At 40.8% G+C, this 17,952-nt stretch overlaps 1 protein-coding gene across 1 annotated transcript in view; it reads right to left on the reverse strand.

Moving 5' to 3' along the window:
- Window positions 1–17,952, reverse strand: part of MSL3 (MSL complex subunit 3) — a 118,404-nt gene that overhangs the window by 15,380 nt on the left and 85,072 nt on the right. Inside the window, exons 9-10 of the mRNA XM_033947964.1 lie at window positions 13,170–13,432; window positions 9,336–9,445 (exon numbers count right to left, since the gene is read on the reverse strand). Coding sequence (XP_033803855.1) covers window positions 9,336–9,445; window positions 13,170–13,432 — 373 coding nt within the window. The remainder of the gene's footprint in view (window positions 1–9,335; window positions 9,446–13,169; window positions 13,433–17,952) is intronic.

Here is a 17,952-nt window from a genome sequence, read left to right on the forward strand (position 1 = left end):
ATCCAGGTAGACGATTTCCAGGGACTCACCAGCATCCAGCTTCCTCGTCACCCAGTCAAAGAAGCTGATCAGGTTGGATTGGCAGGATCTCCCTTTAGTAAATCCATGTTGGCGGGGATCCTGTAGATTCTCCTCGTCCATGATCTTATCCAATTGGCGTTTGATTAGGGTTTTCATTAGTTTGCTCACTATTGATGTGAGACTTACTGGTCTGTAATTTGCCATCTCCATCCTGGAGCCTTTCTTGTGGAGTGGAATGACGTTAGCCGTCTTCCAGTCCATCGGGACGTTACCTGTACTAAGGGAGAGATTGAAGAGCGCGGATAGCGGTTCTGCCAAGACATTTACCCAACTCCCTGAGCACCCTAGGGTGTAGGTTGTCAGGCCCCATTGCCTTGTTGACCTTGATTTTTGACAGCTCGCAGTAGACGCTGCTGGGTGTAAACTTGAAATTACTAAACGGGTCAACTGATTTAACCCTTGTCTGTGGCTGAGGGCCGATTCCCGGCGCCTCGCGGGTGAAGACTGAGCAGAAGTATTTATTTAACAGTTGGGCTTTTTCCGAGTCCGTCTCCACATAGTCTCCGTCTGGTTTTCTGATACGTATTATCCCGCCCGAGTTCTTATTTCTGTCACTGATATACCTGAAGAAAGATTTATCTCCTTTCTGGATGTTCTTTGCTAGAGACTCCTCCATGCGGAATTTGGCCTCCCTAACTGCTGCTTTGACGGCTCTTGACTTGGCCAGATATTCTACTCTAGAGTCCTGTGTCCCTGATTGTTTGTAAGAGATGAATGCTTTTTTCTTCTCTTTGATGAGGTCTTTTCTAGATCTCATGCAAATTCATCGGGGAAATCCTGAAAACCCGTCTGGAATACGGCTCTCAAAGACCGGAGTTCCCTACCTCTGATCTAACTAGTCAGTCAATTTAATTATAAAAGTGCATTGTTTATATCTCAATTTCTAAGCCCATTTAGTTAGACAGAAAGCTGCTTTTTTTGCTGCCTGATACCAGGCAGAAAAAAAGCACCTACAATTGTAGGTGTGGGGAAAGAATAAAGGTGCTGCTTCTGTGGGCATGTCTAGGCAAGGGAAGAAAAATAACATATCTATTTGGTTGTGCGGGCGCTATTTCACCCCCATCAACTCAGGCAAATAATGGGCTCAAATTACTGTATATGGACACTTTTACCTCAGATTTTATATATGGCAGCCAGACTTCCACACCCAAGATGTACACATGCAAATTGAGTAACAAGCCTCTAACTATCAATAACTGGGCGCTAGCAACCAAATTATTTAAGTTACTTGGCACATACAGTCAGATACATGCTATTCTATAAAAAACACTTCATAAACAGCACTATGATAGTAATATGCAGAATTTCTTGTGAGAGAACGGTATAACATATAACTATTAGAAGGTTCCCTCCCATAGGCTTAATTAATTAACTAATTAAGCCTATGGTCGGTTAGACACAGCGAAAAGCTAAATTAAGGGATATTAGCCTTGAAAAAACCCTTCGGGTGAAACATGTCGGCATGATAATCCCGGAGAATTAGACCACTATAATTCACCAAGCTAAGTACCTGGATACTTTTATGATAAAATTTGAAATTTAAGATTTACCTAATAAGACCCGGTGAGGAATGGGTACGTCAAGCCAGATACAATGAAACTATTTTGAGTATCGTTGGTGGTACCTCAGAGGGTCTGTCGCACTGAAAATACGAACACTATTGTTGTAAGTGTGAGAATATGGGAGGGGATTAATAATAAATCACCTTCTAATAGTTATATTCTATAAAAGCACAGCACCTAGAGAATGACATGGTGACTGTTTCCCATGGCAAACCTGCAGGAATGGGAAAAATTCAGCCATTTGCCGCAGGTTCAGGAACAAGGCCTGCCCCATGGGAGCAATAAAGGGACTTCTTCCCACAGAAAATAATTTGACTGCTGCGAGTCACCTCCCTCTCCACCTCCCAGCCAGCAGCCCCCCTCGCAATCGTGGGTCTGGCAGCTCACCCCCTCCTGAATGCGGGTCAAGAAGCAAAAAAAAAACAAAAAAAAAAAAACACTGATCGGCTCAGTCCCTTTGCACCTCCCGCCCCGAGCATACCAGTAAAACCGGAAGGAGAGACTCAGCTGGATGTTGCTTCTTCGTCAATGAAGCTTTTACAAGGCTGGTAGGTCCGGAACAGGAGGCGCAAAGGGGTCAAAACGGTAGAGGTGTTGCAGAGGTTGGGGTTTTTTTTTGCCATTTGACACACAATCAGGAGGGAGTGAGGAAGGGGGGCTGCTGGACCCATGATCGTGGGGGGCTGCTGCTGCATCTGCAAGGGGGGGAGGTGTTGCTTGGGCTGCTGGACCGGCTGGAGCTGTAGGGAAGTAAGACAGGTGCTGGATCTAGTCTTGGGATTGGGGGAAAGGGAAAGGTGCCAGACCCATACCTGGGCACTGAAGGGAGGGGGATAGAGGTGTTAGACCCATGGGAAGGGGGCTAGAGGTAAGGGGGAGAGGTGCAGGATCTGCAGGGAGAAAAGCTGAACCAAGGGAATGAAAGAATTGTGGGTGAAATATTGAACATAGCGAAGGGAGGGAGGGAGGAAAGAGAGAGTGCGAGACACACATTGGTGTGTGGCAGGGGTAGGCAATTCCAGTCCTCAAGAGCCGGAGCCAAGTCAGGTTTTCAGGATACAATGAATATGTATGAGATGGATTTGCATGCATTGCCTCCTTGAGATGCAAATCTATCTCATGCATATTTATTATGGATATCCTGAAAATCTGACCTGGCTCCGGCTGAGGACCAGAATTGCATACCCCTGGTGTAAGGGAGTAAGAGGGGAGAAGCTGGACACAGGAAGATATACAAAAAGAGGGGAGGTGGTGGGCATGGATGGGAGCATAGGAACAGGGACAAAAAGGGGCATGCTGATTGGGGATAGTTTATGGACACAGAGAGAAGATGGTTAGACATGGAAGCGAATAAGAACGCAGAAGGAATATGCTGGACAGGAGGCATAGGGATATAGAGGAGTGACACTGTACACAGGAGGAGGATATCATAGAATAGAAACATAGAAAATGATGGCAGAAAAGGGCCATAGCCCATCAAGTCTGCCCATACCAATGACCCACCCCCTGACTTTACTCCCCTAGAGATCCCACGTGAATATCCCATTTTCTCTTAAAATCTGACACGCTGTTGGCCTCAATTACCTGTTGAGGTAGCTCGTTTCAATGATCGACCACCCTTTCGGTGAAGAAGTACTTCCTGGCATCACCATGAAACTTCCCTCCCCTGACTTTCAGCGAGTGACCTCTGGTGGTTGAGGGCCCTGTAAGACAGAAGATATCATCTTCCACCTCTATACGTCCCGTGATATACTTAAACGTCTCAATCATGTCTCCCCTCTCTCTTTGTTCCTCCAGTGAGTACAGCTGTAATTTATTTAGCCTTTCTTCATACGTGAGATCCCTGAGCCCCAAGACCATCCTGGTGACCATTCGCTGAAACGATTCAATTCGCAACACATCTTTCCGGTAGTGTGGTCTCCAGAATTGAACACAATACTCCAGATGAGATCTCACCATGGATCTGTACAGCGGCATTATGACTTCAGGTCTTCTGCTAACAAAACCCCTACGGATGCAGCCAATCATTTGTCTTTCCTTGGACGAAGCCTTCTCCACGTGATTGGCAGCCTTCATATCATCACTAATGATCACTCCTAAATCACGTTCCGCCGTGGTCCTGGCCAAGGTCTCACCATTTAGTGTGTAAGTTCTGCATGGATTTTTTTTTACCTAGGTGCATCACTTTACATTTTTTAGCATTGAAGCTTAGTTGCCAAGTCGATGAACACTGCTCCAGTAGTAGTAGGTCCTGCGTCATACTGTCAGGTTCACTGCTTTTACCTACTATGTTGCATAGTTTGGCGTTGTCGGCAAACAGTGATACTTTTCCTCTAAGCCCTTGGGTCATATCTCCTATGAATAAATTGAATAGAATCGGGCCCAAGACGGAGCCTTGTGGTACTCCACTCGTCATGGCTGATGTTTTGGAGGGGTACCGTTTACCATCACCCTCTGAAGTCTACCGCTTAGCCAATCCCTAACCTATGCAGTAAGTGTATCCCCCAATCCCAGCGATTTTAGTTTGTTCAACAGCCTGCGGTGTGGGACACTATCAAAAGCTTTGCTGAAGTCCAAATATATCACGTCCAGGGACTCCCCAGCATCCAGTTGTCTAGTGACCCAGTCAAAGAAGCCAATCAGATTAGATTGGCAGGACCTGCCCCTGGTAAATCCGTGTTGGTGGGGATCACGTAGATTTTCCTCGTCTAGGATTTTGTCGAGTTTCTGTTTGATCAGTGTTTTCATGAGTTTGCTCATAATGGATGTGAGACTCACCGGTCTGTAATTTGCTGTCTCTGTCCTGCAGCCCTTTTTGTGGAGTGGAATTACGTTAGCTGTTTTCCAATCCAGGGGGACTCTTCCCGTGCGTAGGGAAAGATTGAAGAGCGCGGATAGTGGTTCCGCCAGAACTTCACACAGCTCTCTGAGCACCCTGAGGTGTAGGTTGTCTGGTCCCATGGCTTTGTTTACTTTGAGTCTTGAAAGTTCATAGTAGACGCTACTGGGCGTAAACTAGAAATCTTAAAACAGGTCATTTTGGCTGTCTCTTGTCTGTAGTTGTGAACCAGCTCCCGGCGCCTCACAGGTGAATACTGAGCAGAAGTATTCGTTTAGTAGTTCTGCCTTGGTAGAATCAGATTCTGCGTATTTTCCGTCTGATTGCCTAAGGCGTTCTATCCCATCTTTGTTTCTCTTCCTGTCGCTAATATACCTGAAGAAGGATTTATCCCCTTTTTTAATGTTCCATGCTAGATCTTCTTCTGTTCTGAGCTTGGCCTCTCTGACTGCCTTTTTGACAGCTTTAGATCTGACCAGATAGTCTTCTTTTGCCTCTCTCTTCCCAAGATGTTTGTAGGTGATAAATGCTTCTTTTTTCTTTTTAATGAGGTCCGAAATTTCGGTACTGAACCATTGTGGCTTTTTGTTTCTCTGGCGCTTGCTTACTATTTTTATGTAGAGGTTTGTTGCTTCGTTCAGGGTGGATTTCAGAGTTGACCACATAGTTTCCGGATTGTCAGTTTTTGCTTGGTTATGCAGCTCCCGATGGACAAAATCTCTCATGTGGTCGAAGTCTGCGCCTCTAAAGTTAAGGACCCTCGTCGCTGTGTTTGATTTAGAGAAACCTTTCCTGAGGTTGAGCCATACCATGTTATGGTCACTGGAGGCCAGCGTGTCTCCTACTGAAACCTCCGAGACACTGTCTCCGTTGGTGAGTACCAGGGAGAAGGCAGGGAGATGGGCAGGGAGATGGGCACAGGGGAAATACTAGAAAGGGAAGAACAGAAGATAGAGAAGGGAGATGCTTGCTGAACATGGGGGGGGAAAAAAAGGGAGAAGATGAATGGTGAACATGGAGAAAGACGACACGTAAAATTTTCAGGAGACCCTGGCAAGTGAGTTAAGAGTAGACAGACAGAAATAGAAACCAGAGTCTGAGACCAAAGTAATGTGAAAAATAAAATGACCAGGTAACAAAAAGGTAGAAAAAAAATTATTTTCTATTTTGATTAGAATATATCAGATTTGAAATATATATCCTGCTAGAGCTGGTGTTAGACATAACTAGGGACCACAAAGTCTAGGCCTTGCTTCTTTAGCATCCAGCTGGATTAGGGCTCTGTCTGACCAGGGGGTAGTTTATCTAGTTGCACACCCTAACACTATTCATATTATGTGTGACTGAAGTATTCTGTTAGCTTGATTTTTCTATGTAGCATTCTGCAGTAATTTGACTTGTTTATTTTTCTCAATAGTGGAGGGGATATTTGTTAATGGGAGAGGAGATGGGGGTTTTGTTGATCCTTGTTCTGTATTATTTGTGTTTATAAAATGACAATTGTACAGAATATTGTTTCTTTTTATAAAATAAAATAAGTACAATATAAAATCAGAACTAGTCGAGGCTTGTGAGGATGGGATCAGATGATTTGCGGGGACGGGGGCAAATTAATCCCCCCACATCATTCTCCAATAACACCTAGCTCTACTAGCACATAACTCAAAAGGGGTGTGGCCATAGGCATGTCAAATGACCCATCCAGTCTGCCCATCGACAGTAACCATATTATCTCTCCCTAAGAGATACCACGTGCCTATCCCAGGCTTTCTTGAAATCAGACAGTCTTTGTTTCCACCACTTCTAACGGGAGACTGTTCCACACATCGACTACCCTTTCTGTAAAAAAGTATTTCCTTAGATTACTCCTGAGCCTATCACCTTTTAACTTCATCCTGTGCCCTCTCATTCCAGAGCTTTCTTTCAAATGAAAGAGACTCGACTCATGCGCATTTACATCATGTCGGTATTTAAAAGTCTCTATTACATCTCCCCTCTCCCACCTTTCCTCCAAAGTATACAGATTGAGATCTTTAAGTCTGTCCCCATATGCCTTATGACGAAGACCATGCACCATTTTAGTAGCCTTCCTCTGGACCAGCTCCATCCTTTTTATATCTTTTAGAAGGTGCGGCCTCCAGAATTGTACACAATATTCTAAATGAGGTCTCGTCACAGTCTTATACAGGAGCATCAATACTTCCTTTTCCTACTGGCCATACCACTTCCCTATGCACCCTAGAATCCTTTTAGCTTTCACTGTCACCTTTTCAACCTGTTTGGCCACCTTAAGATCATCACATACAATCGCACCCAAGTACCACTCTTCTGTCGTGCACATAAGTTCTTCACCCCTAAACTGTACGTAGAGAATGACACGGGGACAAATTTTTCTCCGTCCCCATGGGAACTCATTTTCCCGTGCTGTCCCTGCGAGTTCTTTTTCTGTCCCTGCCCCATTCCTGTAAGTGCCATCTTCATCTGCCCAAGTCTCAAACACTTTAAAATCATAAGTGCTTGAGGCTTGTGCAGTTAAGGCAGAGCTTACAAGAATGGGGTAGGGAAAGCAACAGCGACAAAACTCACGGGGACAGGATGGGAAATTGAGTTCCAACAGGGACAAATTTATCCCCGTGTCATTTTCTAACTGTATGTTCCCTTGGGTTTTTGCAACCCAAATGCATGACCTTGCATTTCTTAGCATTAAATTTTAGCTGTCAAATTTCACATCATTCTTCAACCTTCGCCAGGTCTTTCTTTATGTTATTCATACCATCCTTGGTATCTACTCTATTGCAGATTTTGGATATTATCTGCAAAGAGGCAAATCTTACCCGACAGCCCTGCAGCAGCATTGTTTATAAAAATGTTAAAAAGAACAGGCCCAAGAACAGAACCTTGAGGCACACCACTGGGAACATACCATTCCTCTCCATTGATCACTACCCTTCGTTGCCTTCCACTCAACCAGTTCTTGACCCAGCCCATCACTTTGGGACCCATCCCGAGGGCACTCAATATATTTATTAGACGTCTGTGTGGAACACTGTCAAAGGCTTTGCTAAAATCTAAACACACAACATCTAGCGCACTCCCTCTATCCAATTCTCTGGTCACCTAGTGAAAGAAATTGATCAGATTTGTCTGGCAAGACCTATCTCTAGTGAATCCATGTTGTCTCTGGTCCTGTAATCCACAGGATTCCAGAAACTTCACCATTCTCTGTTTTAAAAGCCTTTCCATTAATTTGCTTATCACAGAAGTCAGACTTACCGGCCTGTAATCCCCTACTTCTTTCTTACTTCCACTTTTGTGGAGAGACCACATCTGCCCTTCTCCAGTACCACTCTTGACTCTAGAGACTCATTGAAAAGGTCAGTCAGTGGAGCCACGAGAACTTCCCTAAGTTCCTTCAGCACCCTCGGATGTATACCATCCTGCCCCATCGCTTTGTGTACTTTTATTTTAGCTAGCTCCTCATGAACACAACCCTCTGGAAATCGATTAGGGTCTACCACTCCTCCATCCCTATTCATGTTTGTCTTCTGTGGTCCCGCTCCCGGTGCTTCTGCCGTGAATACAGAACAGAAATATTTGTTAAATACCTGGGTCCTTATGTTGATATTTGTGGAATTGGGTCACCAATTAAGATAGCATAAGGCTCAAATTTGCAATATTTTATACTTCTCATGTCTGCTTTCCACAGGAAAAGTATTTAGATGATTTAGATCAGTGGTTCCCAACCCTATCCTTAAGGACCACCAGCCAGTTAAGTTTGCAGGATAGCCCTAATGAATATGCATGAGAGAGATTTGTATATAATAGACGACAGGCATGAAAATCTGCCCAATGCAGATTGAAAAGGAGTTGGGTGGGAGCAGACTACGCAGCATCCTTAGGAATATATAGAGCATGAGAAGCTATATTAAATAGAAAATCAATTTCTGTTAATTTTAGGGATAATTATTGATCTGGAAAGCAGATATGTCTTTATTCATGCTCAAGTGCAGCAAACGGAGGCTCCCCTGGGTTCTATTTACATCCCAAATCAATAGTTTCAAATATTTTTTCTCTGCTGATTAAAGAATGACATGGAGATAGTTTCCCATAATTATCCACAGGGACGGGAGCAGTGACAAATTTTGCCACTGTGTCATTCTCTACTGAGGATCAAAACACGGCATCCTTTCAAGCCACAACGTCCACTCTGTAGAGCTTTGTAAAGGTATGGAGAGTAGACCATGCAGCCATCCTACATATCTCCATGAAGAGGACACACCTCTGGTAGTTTGTGCTCTCAGCGAGATCAGTGGCTGTTTGCTACAGCAATCTATGCCAACAGAATCGTCATATGGACCCATCTAGCTGGTCTGCCTCATCTAGCCTGACTAGTTAGAACAAAAAGATGGTCTGAGAGATCAAAGTCATTGGTCTTTTCCAAATAGAGGAGAAACACTCTTCTGACTGAACTCTGAGAACTTTCTTAGAGATCAGACACCACAGGTGACTCTTGAGGGAAAGAATGCAGGCCTAGTGGCTAACCCTCAGTAAGCCTGGTTCTAAGAGAGAGGTTGTAGAGGCCCAGCATTAAAGATAGTAGTTCACAGATTGCTGTGAAAACTGTCTGCATTTTTCTACTTAGGCGCCTAACTTTCAATTAATAACAATTATTAGGTGCTAAGTGCCAATTATTGGCATCAATTAAGCCTATTAACCAATTAAGCTAGGCACATTGGTGTAGGCGCCTAACTTTAAGCAAACTATATAGAATTTGCTAGACCATGATCAGTGTTCTTCAACTATTTTTTAAAACAGGTTACAGAATTATTCAGTGTGGAACACCGGATTCTTACCTCATTCAATTCATTATTTCTTCTACCTTCAAAACCAGCAAAGATACTACTTCCTTCCTTGCTTGGAGTTAAAGTGACAGGTGAAGATGAACCACTATGAACCGGTGTTTCTATTAAAAGATGAGAAATTGTGAAGCATAAACACTGTAAATATGACTTTCTAAAAAAAGATCACTGTAATATAAAGGCAAATTTGATTACAGAGAGAATATGTGTAACAAGCATCTGACAGCCAGGAAGCTACACCATTCAAGACAGTCCATGTCTTACTAAACTGAGAATCAAGTGTAAAAGATCAATAACAAAAAGTCCAGCAGTAAGTCACAATATATGCAACCAATGATTTTAAATGCTACTTGTCTCTTCATAAGATAAAGAGTACAATACATATTTAAGATACTCTCTGATGTACAAATGTACAAGGCAGAAATGCTGCATAGAAAAATACTAAAAAATTGAGAAGGGCAAAATGGAGGCCTATTTTGCTGTAGAACCAGATCAGATAAATTGTAATTTCTCCCCATACCTTGAATCTAGTCAACTCTAAACACCGGTCAGTGTCTTTTTTTATTTATAGATTTTAAACATAAAAGACAAGCAAGATATATTACTTGAATACAGATTAAATTAAAAAAGGAAAATGAAAAAAAATCTACTAAGATGGAACTGCCATCAGAAAATTAATCATTATTTAGTCTACAATCATATATGGGGGCCAAAGAAATAAAAAACTTAAAAGAAACAATTGAAAGTCCATAAGAGGCGGCTTCAGGAGCAAGTATCGACAGCCATTTTGTGTTACTCTGAGGAAGGTGTCTCAGAACTAATGACTCCTCCACCTTCTCTAGTCACTATAAAATTTCACAATTGTTTTGGTTCAAAGAAAATAAAAATTTTACCACCAAGAGAAATTTCAATATAAAAGTGGCACCCAGACTGAAATACCAAAAAGTCCTTTCTCCTTTTCTGTGAAACAAATGATAATTCAACTAAGAAATTGTTCATTTATATATCTGAAATCAGTATGAAGAATAAGATCTCTATCAAACTCCAAAGCAAATGTCACAATGAGAGTCGTTCTTTCAACAACTTCCCAAAAAAGTTCTTCAAAAAAATTTGTCAAATTCATCTCTTCTTGCACACCCCAACAATATCAGTTGGAACTGAACTTTCTGGTCCTCTTCTAATGCAAGATATTGAGCTCTTATTACTGGTGGCATATTCGCCGATGGAATCAATAATACCTCAGGAAGGTATTTCTGGACCATTTCCACTGCTATGATCAATAACTTAGGAAAGTTCAAAAATCTCACATTGTTCTTCCTCTGATAATTCAAACTTTTTTTTGAATGAAATGTCTTTCTTGAATCAGGTTAGGCAGACTGGATGGACCATTCGGGTCTTTATCTGCCGTCATCTACTATGTTACTATGTAATATCAATTTCTAGCTGTTTCAGTTGTATTAGCTGTTCTTCATGCTTTTCAGTACTCACACCATGCCCCCACAAGATCTCTGTGTATTCCCACTGGAGAAGATAGTTCCACAATCACTTCTCAATACAGTAACTGCTTTCTTAAGGTTAGAGTCAATGGACCTCAAAAGTCTTCCACAGGGCATTCATATTAATGATAGCAGGCTTAACCATCTCTCCAAACTGCAAGATTTTACCTTCAGAAACCTCTCCTCCTCCACCCTCAATGCAGGATGGTGACCCCATAGCCTCAGAGTGGCGCTCCTCCAAGAGCCGTCTCACCACTGATAACCCAGGGCTGACTAATGCTAACTCCTCATAGGAAAGCATACCTCCAGCCATTTCTGCAGAGGTTATGCTTCCAGGTTGGGAAAGGGGGTAGGTCTGTCTCTGATCTGGACTCAATGAAGCCCAGTCAACACTAAGGTCAGTCATTACATCCAGCATACCTCCTGGTGCTGGCACCGCAACAGTCACTTGTTGGGTCAACGCTCCTGGAATGATCTGAACAAGGTGCCTCAGGGCCGCCGACGATGGAGGACAAGTACGCGGCATCCACTTCTCCATAGCAAATTTTGCAGAGGTAAGCCAAACCACAGCCATTTTTACCAGCCAGAGTGTCTTATACACAAATCTGTCTACTGCAAAACTACAAACTTAACACATCGAGAAACAAAATTCTGCATTATTTTTTCCAAAACTAAAAAGCTTGATCTAAGACCAAGAAATCAAAATCAATCTGCTGCCTCCTTATCTGTGCTCCATCTACCATCAGTCAGGAATTACACACAGCAGGAAGCAAGATAGCAGCTGTCTTCTTAGGGGCCTGCCTACTGTCTTCATTCCCAAAAGTATTTTTTCTCTCAGGACAGTTCAAGATCGTGTTCACAGTCCCTGAGAAGAGGGAGGGAGAGAATCCTAGCTGTTAAAAAACAAGACATCTGGCTAAAAGTATTTGAATGCCAAGGTCAAGATAGAGCTATAGTGTGTCTGAGCCACAGCACTATTGCTGTAATGGCTGTAAAAAGGGTCTTAGTACTGGAGAGGGAGAAGATGTGGGAAAGGACTATAAGCTCACAGTGCTATAAGCTCTAGCTGGTTTCAACAGATGTCAAAGAAATAAAAGCAAGCTTTCAGTATTTTATAAAAAGCTAACCGACTGAGAAAAAAATTCCACTCCGGAAAAAAAAAATAAAACCAAACCCCCAAAAACCCGCTTACAACTGAATATGCAAGAAATAGCCAGTTATTAACTTCCTCCCATTTCTTGTAGAGGCATTGTGATCCAAGAGCATAAACAAGGGAAAATACACTATACATGGAAATAAGTCATAAAGAAGGACCTCCTTAACTAATTAATTTTCTATTTGAAAAGGACAGAACAGATGTCATCAGAACAAGCTTGTTGTGTAAATATTATTGCTTATTTACTAAGTGGGGCCCAACTCGTATTCAACACATTCAATAAACTTAATATTATACAACTATATTCATATATAAAATGAATTGTGTGCTCAGTGCTCCAGACCAGCAGTTTAGGAAACCATCACAGCAACACAGCGTTCCCGTAGCAAATATTTTCTAACAAGAGATTCAAAACAAACCGCAAAGTTCTTATCTTGGTTATAGAAATGGAAACAATTATAATCATGTCACCATTCGTGCAAAGTTTGCGTCACGATGTTATGCTTGACCCGCATGACCTTAACCAAAAATCATTCATTAAAAAAAAACAAAATTAAAATTAAAACACACCACAGTGAAATCTCCCCAAACAAGGCCTCAAAATAAATACTCCTTTTCATTAACTCAGGCTGAGTTTCACTATGTGCTCCTTCAGTAGGTAAAAAAAAAAATCCTGAAGAGAACTCACATACTACTGTTAGAAAATATTATTTGCTATGGGAACACTGTTTTGTTGGTATGGTTCTCTAAAGCTACTGTTCCAAAGCACTGTAACCATAGGGTTGCAGAACATTTATATATGAATATAACTGTATAATATTTAGTTTCTTGAATGTGTTGAATATGAGTTGGGCACCATTTAGTGAATAAGTTTAAGGTTACTTTTTATTTTTAATACTTCCATTATTGGTAAAATAATTGCAAATATTCTGTTGCCACAGATATAGCAATACTGAACACATTTTGTTGTACAGGATGAAGATGAACCCATAAGCAAAACTAGAGAACACAAATGTAAGATTCAAAACAAACCTAATCTTGTCTAGGTAAAGAGAGAGCTTGGGCATGGAAGCTGATGCCTCAAGATGTCGCCATTTAAGCTGGGGAGAGGCACTACTCTGACGAAACCATAAACAAAACTAGAAAACACAAATATAAGATTCAAAACAAACCTACTCTTGTCTAGGTAGAGAGAGAGCTTAGGCATGGAAGCTGATGCCTCAAGATGTCTCCGTTTAGGCTGGGGAGAGGCACTACTCTCTGACATCCGATCACAGCTGGAGGTGTGACGCGTAGAGCGCCTCAAGGATTGTACAGCTTCTGCTTCTGTTTTTCGTCTTTTGGGCGTGGTTGACTCTCCAGCTGCAGACTGACTGTCTACTGACTGTGGGGTTGGTGGATTCAGGAGAGGAGGACTTGGGGACACTTCCTCTTGGTTTCTGGGAAAGGAGGAAGTAAGATAATTAACTTCTTGTTGTTGTTCCTGTATGTAAGGAAATAAAATACATCTTCAAACAATCTTAGCTGATAATAAATAGCACTAGAAGGGAAGATTAGGTTCTTACCTTGATAATATTTCTAGTAGAAAGGCATAAAAAAGTCTTGAACCAGTGGGTTATTCACCTCTAATCGCGAGTTGTGTAGAAGGCGTCATCTATCTTTTTCGACTTTGCCTACTCATTCCCTGCTCTGTATTCTGTGCTACTCAGTTTGTACCAAAACAGTTGAGAACCACTACCAAAGGAAAAAGAAAGAAGAGGAACACAAGAACTCCTCAGCTAAGCCAAGTCTACTCTGTTATTAACCAAAAATACAATTACATAAAACCAGTGTCAAATAGGAACATAAAAACAAAGTGGAACCCAACAATGCACCTATTGGAGTGCAACTGGCACTAAAATTGATGTAGTTTCCGCAGTCTCTCATCTGCTATTTTTCCCCCCTTTTTAATATACAGAAGAGTTATCTACAAACTCTTCTCTCGATGAGGATATCTCTGGATACTGTGGAGACCTTCCGGATATTCATCACTCTTCAGACCTGTTGAATAGGAGAAGGGCCAGCATCTAGAAAACATACACTTGTCTGAGACGGCAAACAGGCCAAATCAAAATCTAACAGGGTGGACTTTCAAGACTCGTATGCCTTTTTACTAGCAAGAAGATTAAAGTAAGAACATAATCTTCCTTCTAGTGCAAAAGACATACGAGTCTTGAACCAGTGGGATATACCAACGCAGTCCCCTGAGTTTAGGGTGGGGCAAATGAGACTGCTGCTATCATCGAGGTCCCAAACCCCAAAACAGCGTCCATTTGTGCCGCCATATTCAACCTCTTAAATTTTATGAAAGTATGGAGGGTGGACCTTGTTGCCACCCTACCATGTAGAAGTCACACCTCTCATAGGAGTGTGCCCTCAAAAGAAATAGCCCTACAAATCTATCTTGAGATGGAAGCCAGCTTTCCCAAACAGCTAGAATTTGATAGTACAAAATAATAAAACCACACAGCAGATCAAAAACAACTGAGCAACTTGCTTGCAGAAGAAAAACTGAAGGGGCAGGAGCAAGTCTGCTGGGAAGGAAGTGGAGTTATAAGATTAGTAATTTCATTCTGCAAGCAACTTGCAAGTTCAGATGCATAACCCCAACATTCAGGACTATTAGACACATCACTCTAGAACTAGAATCACAACCAAGTGCAGTTGAACATAAATTCAAATTGCTACAAATTAGCAGAAATTAAATCTAATAATTGTTAGAACCAATTAATACCTAGTTTATCAATTAAGGCTAAGAATAGGTTGTGTCTCTTCGGCTTGGAGAAGAAATGGCCAAAGGGAGATAATGAGAGATCTATAAAATCCTGGAGTAACAATGAATTGTTTACTGTTTCCAGCAGGTACAAAGACTAGGGGACATGCCATGAAATTACTAAACGCGTCACGCATTTAAAACAAAACAAATAGTAGATTTTTTAACTCAGTTTTTGTTTTAAGTTTTTTATTCATTTTTCATATAACAACAAGTGTACCACTTAAATTTATATAATTTCATTAAATACACACTCGATATTCCTTCATACATTACTATACTATATATATAACGTATCATTATATAATTATATAATCTTTTACTATAATTTTGAAACAGTATATAATATTTAATAAGTATACCAACTATTTCTCAATTATAAACCCATCCCCTCCCCTTCCTTTGGCAACTGCATATAATACTACAAGATATATTGATAAATTATTTATATTATAAGATGAATAAAATAAACCCTCCCACCCACCCCCCTCTTATCAATATCTTATTATGGGAAAATCGTATCATTCATTGCAAAAATCTATTAATGGTCCCCAAATCTTCTTAAACTTATCTATATAACCTTTTTGTGTTGCAAATGTATGTTCCATTTTATACATATGGCATACTGAATTCCACCAAAAGTTATAATTTAACCTGTCATAACTTTTCCAATTGTATGTTATTTGTTGAACTGCTATTCCAGTTAATATAAATAAAAGTTTGTTGTTATTTGAAGAAATTTGACTATGTGCTCTCATTGCTGTGCCAAATAAAATCATATCATATGTCAAGGCTACTGGATTCTCCAACATCCTATTTATCTGAGGCCAAATTGATCCAAAATAATAATATGAATGGACAATAAAAGATGATCTAATGTCTCCGCCTCAAGATGACAGTGCCAGCATTTATTAGACTTAGAGCTATCAAGTTTTTGTAAACGAACAGGGGTCCAAAAAGCTCTATGCAAAAGAAAAAACCATGTTTGTCTCATAGATGCTGAAACTGTACATCTTAACCTCCAAGACCAAAGACGTGGCCATTGAGATGCAGTAATCTGATGCTTAATAACTAAGGTAACATTTTTTTAACTCAGTATATACTTAAAACTTTGGACCTCATTACCAGAAGATGTGCTAAAAGCAGTTAATATAAACTACATTTGAAAGAGTTTGGACAGATTTCTGGAGGTAGACTGTAAACCAGCAAGACAGAATTGGGGAAAATTATTGCTTATTCCCGAGAGCTAAATAACATGGAATCTTGCTACTTTTTGATATTCTGCCAGGGTATATGTGACCTTTGGTCCAACCCAGTATGGTAGTTCTTAGGTTTTCAGTCTGATTTTACAGTGCTTTTGTCTTTCTAATTTAGACCTAAGGTGGGGAAGGGGTCCACTCTTGAACTTACTGTACAAGTAACTTGAAGCATTGCTTCTGCTGTGCCAACCAGCAGTCCATACAGGAGCTTAGATTGTGTTTTAAATGTCTTAAAACACAAGTCTGCTTCGCTTTGCACACTCAAGAGACAGAAATTTCTAACAGCACGCTTCCAGAACTGCAAAACCATCTAAAAAGATCACCTTTGAGTCTAACACAGGTGATATTTATAGAAAGTGGTAACTTCTCATCACAACATCAATGACGGAAAAAAGTGCTATTTCCTGACAATTAATTGCTCATCCTACATAGCTATCTCCAATACCAAGGAAAGTATACTTCTGAGATTAGAGAATGTAATTCTTAAGAGCATTATAGACACTTACTAGTGTCAAAAAACAAAATCTAAACAAGGTCAGCTGCATGTGTTCAATATTATAACAAAGTCCAGACATAAACTAGATATTGACTCTATGTTAGTGTGACAATTTCAAAAAGCTATAAGACTATCAACTAAGGAAACATTTTAGAATAAATATACTTACGATACAAAATCTAAATCCTTAACAAGCTTTTTATTTCTTAGTATGCTTTAAGCTTATAAGAAGCACTTCTAGTTTGTTTTGTCTGACACCGTCACAGATGGAAGTGGCAGCACTGCAGAAGTCAAGAAAAATGAACCTATTAAGTGCTGGCTTGCCTAGTTTGAGAGAATCTCAGAGGGTGGCATGGAACCCAAATTCTCTTCTGCTTCTACCAGGTATCTGCCAAAACAAATCTGCATTTGTCCACTGCATTGTCTGCTGTCTGCAGAACAGAAAGTAGGAAAGAAAGCACATGAGAGGATAAGGTGGGAGATAAGAGAAATGCGCACACAATCAACCTTGATTGCCCTCGTGACCACCCATCCATGAATAATTGGAAGACACACACATGTCCTGATGTTTGAAGTTGCCATGCAATTTTAGACCATTTTCAAGTAACATTGCCATTTTGGGGTGGTTGGGTGGTGGTTGAGGTTATAAACATGGATTACTATCAAGTCTAATTATTTTACCTCAGGGTCACATGGCATAAAATGGCATAAAATGTGCTACAATAAGTTGGGTTAAATTTTACCACAAATTGGGTTAACATGAACCCACATTTATAACTTTCCCCCTTAGTGTTACAACTAAAGTGTGGTGCATAGAGCTGAGGACAGTAGAAATGCCACTTTTGCCAGAAAATTAAAGAGAGGAAAACAGCCTGAATACAGTGCCAATTTGGGAAGGTAGAGAAGGGAATGCATTCCCAAATAGAAGCAGACCAAATTTCAGTTTTAGTGTCCAAACCAGCCCAAAATTTGCGTTTGGCCTTGTTTCGTTTCAGCGTGGCTCATAGTGGTTCCAATCTCAAAATAGCTGCCATGAGATTGCCGCTAGACCAGGGATCTCAAAGTCCCTCCTTGAGGGCCGCAATCCAGTTGGGTTTTCAGGATTTCCCCAATGAATATGCATTGAAAGCAGTGCATGCACATAGATCTCATGCATATTCATTGGGGAAATCCTGAAAACCCTACTGGATTGTGGCCCTCAAGGAGGGACTTTGAGACCCATGCGCTAGACCAGGGGTGCCCACACTTTTTAGGGCTTGCGAGCTACTTTTAAAATGACCAAGTCAAAATGATCTACCAACAATAAAAATGCTAAACATATATATATATATATATATATATATATATATATATATATATATATATATATATATATATATATATATATATATA

Source organism: Geotrypetes seraphini, chromosome 6 (assembly GCF_902459505.1).
Source record: "Geotrypetes seraphini chromosome 6, aGeoSer1.1, whole genome shotgun sequence".
NCBI lineage: Eukaryota > Metazoa > Chordata > Amphibia > Gymnophiona > Dermophiidae > Geotrypetes > Geotrypetes seraphini.